This window comes from Alligator sinensis, unplaced genomic scaffold (genome assembly GCF_000455745.1).
Source record: "Alligator sinensis unplaced genomic scaffold, ASM45574v1 scaffold300_1, whole genome shotgun sequence".
NCBI lineage: Eukaryota > Metazoa > Chordata > Crocodylia > Alligatoridae > Alligator > Alligator sinensis.
In genome coordinates, this window is record NW_005842240.1 from 385974 (window position 1) to 389469 (window position 3496).

Here is a 3496-nt window from a genome sequence, read left to right on the forward strand (position 1 = left end):
ATAGTGTAAAGAAGAGAGAAAGAAAAAGGTTAAGGGCCAAATTCCTGTGCGACATAAATTAATACAGCTTCCCAGATTATAGTGGAGTTATGCATATTCCCACCACCTGAGGATTTGCCCTAGTGTCTTTTCTAGATTTTTTAAATAAGAGACTAGAAAAAGCATAAATCCTTTAAACAACAGTATATTAGCTTTATTCACACCAAATTAAACAACATCAAATTCTCCAACTCTACTCTCATACAATGTACCTGTCCATGAATGGGTGAAACAGATCCTGGGGATACAGTACGAGTAAAAGCGGATTTCTTCTGCCAGGTTGTGTTAACATTTAGGCTTGAAAAAGATACGTTTTGGTAATCAGATTCCTCTGCTGATTTATTGGGTGAAAGTGGTCTGAAATTTTAGCACAGGCTTGTTTAGAAACAGATAATCCTTCTTAAAAAGTATATCAGCTAGAATTACTATTTCTTCTTACATATGCAAAATGGATATGGTATACAATGCAACTCAGAATATCAAAAGGTGAACATGCATCTTTTAAGACCCTCCCCCCCATACAGTTTCCGTATTAAGTTTTCTGCATTTAATTTACGCAATGCTTTAATACAGCATAATATATGAAATCCAAAATCCGAGATGACAATTTAACACATAGCCCAAACTTACTCTGCAGGAGCTGAGGTAGTAGATAAAGATACTGTAGGAGGAAGTAAGGCCTTCTTAGGAGATAAAGCTTTTTCCCCTTCTAGTATTTTTTCTACATAGTTGCAAGGAAACCAGCCAAAACGTCCTTGAATGCTCCCATAAAGCCAACCAGGCTCTCCTGTGGTTTTTTCATCAACCTGGGAGATGGGCAGAAGAGAAAAACAAGCCAAAAGTATAAGAAACAAAGGACATTCAGTGTGTTGGCACACTGCAGCTGTATGGATTTCACTGAAGGAGATATGCCTGGACAAGTACCAGGCCACATCATCTTCATTTTATTCAGAATTCAGCCTGCCTTTATAATAACTAAGAAGCAACACTGCCTAGTAAGAATGGCATCCCAAGCTGTGTAACAAGGCTACTGTTCTTATCAACTGCTTGTTCCCTCTTACAATGCAACCTTAGGGACATAATTTATACTAGTTCTATTTAAAAGACTGAAGAGAGGATGTGACATGCAGTTACAGTTAACTGAGTCCATTGGAAAATTATTGTGATTACTGTGACGATTATATGTATTACTGCATCACTTAGAAACTCCAGCTCCCCCATCCTATGAACCATATAAATGCAGAAATTATGGACAAAGGAACAAGATACAATGAGTTGAAAGTGAGTGGGGAACTTACTTCACGTCAGCTGCTCCATATTAACTGTTCATATACTCACTCTTACCTCAAGGTACAGGAAAATTAAACCAGGGCATCAGCCATCAATGACATGGGACTAAGCAACCAGAGTTTAGTTTCAGTTAACACCGAACAGCTGACATGTTAGGTTCCTGGCCATTTTTAACAGACTGAAATTGGGTTTTCCATGCCAGTAAGCAAGAGAAAGGGGCTTAATTCACTATTTGTATAATGTAAGTCTGCTCTGTCTAAGATATCTAAGCAAGTATGTCTATTTACCAATCATTATTAGATACCAGTAGCTGGGAATTTCTTTACAGTAAATACAGAATTTTTTACAGGAAATAAAAGTATCAGAAATGGTTCAATAAATAAGAGTACCATATTTCTAAAGGGTGGTGTCTGCAGTAAAAGTACATTCAAGTAATTATATCTTGAGAGGAAGCTGGAGATAACAACAGGCACTATTCTTTCTTTCTCCTTTCATGCTCCACTGACATTAAAATGCAAATAGATAATGAACACCATAAAATGAAAGACAAATATTAAGAGGTCTTAAGAGTACTGCCTTTGTCATTATCTGATATTTGCAGCACCTCCAGTCTAGTTAATGAATAAGCTTTAAAGGGAAAGTAAAGTGTCTGATTATTTTTCAAATATACCACAATATCGATATCTTCTCATATACTGTACTAACAATAAGTTACCTGAATATGCAGACTCTCAACATTTTTATTTACACCATGGATATAGGTTTGTAAAAGGGATTATACAACATGATTGCCTACGGTAGCAAGGGACTGGACTTAGTGATCCAGGAAGTCCCTTTGAGTCCTATGTTCCTATCCGTCACGTACTGTTGGGAGGGTTAGGGGAGGGGATTCAGGACAGCAATACAGTTTATACAACTGTATACACAAAGATGATCTTCACAGAAGAGACTCAAGCTAAACTGCCCTGGAAGACTGCCTGGAGATGAGTTTACACAGACCAGCCAATTAAGAAAAGCAAAACCTTCTTCAGGTATATAGGGAGCAAAAAGAGGGTGCAGGGTAAACACAGGACCCCTACAGGACAGGCTACAGCAACTGGTGATAAATAGGAGACAAGGCAGAACTCTTCAATGAGTTTTTTGCCTTTGTATTCCTGAACACGAATCAAGACAAATCTCCCAGTTGCATTATAGATGCACGCAGGAGGGACACCAGCCCACCAATGGTCAACGTCGACCTAGTAAAGGGACACTTGGAGGGACTGGATGTGTTTAAGTCAGCACGCCCCGATGATCTTCATTCAAGGGTGCTGAAGGAATTGGCCAGTGTCATAGCAGAGCCACTGGCATGGCTGTTTGAGCACTCATGGTACTCAGGTCAGGTCCCAGAGGACTGGAAAAGGGCCAGTGTGGTCCCTATTTTCAAGAAGGGGAGGAAGGATCCGGGTAATTATAGGCCAGTTAGTCTCACCTCTATCCTTGGGAAAACCTTTGAAAAAATTATCAAGGATCACATTTGTGGGAGACCAGCAGGAAAAATAATGCTGACGGGCAACCAGCACAGGTTCATAGTAGGTAGATCCTACCCAACTAACCTTGTTTCTTTTTATGACCAGGTCACAAAATCCTTAGATGCAGGAGTCAAGGTAGATGTCATTTACTTAGATTTTAAGAAGGCCTTTGATACAGTATCTCATCCTGTTCTCACAGAGAAAGTGAGCAGCTGTGACATCGATGATTACACGGTCAGGTGGGTGGCAAATTGGCTTAAGGGTCACACCCAGAGAGTGGTGGCGGATGGGTCGTACTGACTTAGAAAGATGTGGGCAGTGGGGTCCCCCAAGGCTTGGTCCTTGAACCTGTGCTATTCAATGTCTTTATCAGGGACTTGGATGAGGGTGTGGAGATGCACTGTCCAAATGCAGATGACACAAAATTATGGGGTAAAGTAAACTCACTAATGGGAAGGGATCGAATCAGCTACCATGGAGCTGAGGATGGCATCCCAAGTAAAGGATAACAAGAAATTGTTTTTTAGATATATAGGGAGTAAAAGGAAGGCCCAGGGAGGAATAGGACCCCTGCTAAATGGGCAGAAGCAATTGGTGATGGACAGGGGGGACAAGGCTGAACTTCTCAACGAGTTCTTTGCCTCAGTGTTCCTAAG

General features: G+C 40.4%; 1 protein-coding gene across 10 annotated transcripts in view; it reads right to left on the minus strand.

Moving 5' to 3' along the window:
* Nucleotides 1-3496, minus strand: part of ITSN2 (intersectin 2) — a 127840-nt gene that overhangs the window by 42271 nt on the left and 82073 nt on the right. For all 10 annotated transcript variants that reach the window (XR_003094959.1, XM_025208592.1, XM_025208593.1 and 7 more), the window contains 2 exons: nt 670-845; nt 252-396 (listed from right to left, as the gene is read on the minus strand). Coding sequence is in view for 9 of the 10 variants with exons in the window: in XM_025208592.1 (XP_025064377.1) it covers nt 252-396; nt 670-845 (321 nt within the window). In the remaining variant the exon portion in view is untranslated. The remainder of the gene's footprint in view (nt 1-251; nt 397-669; nt 846-3496) is intronic.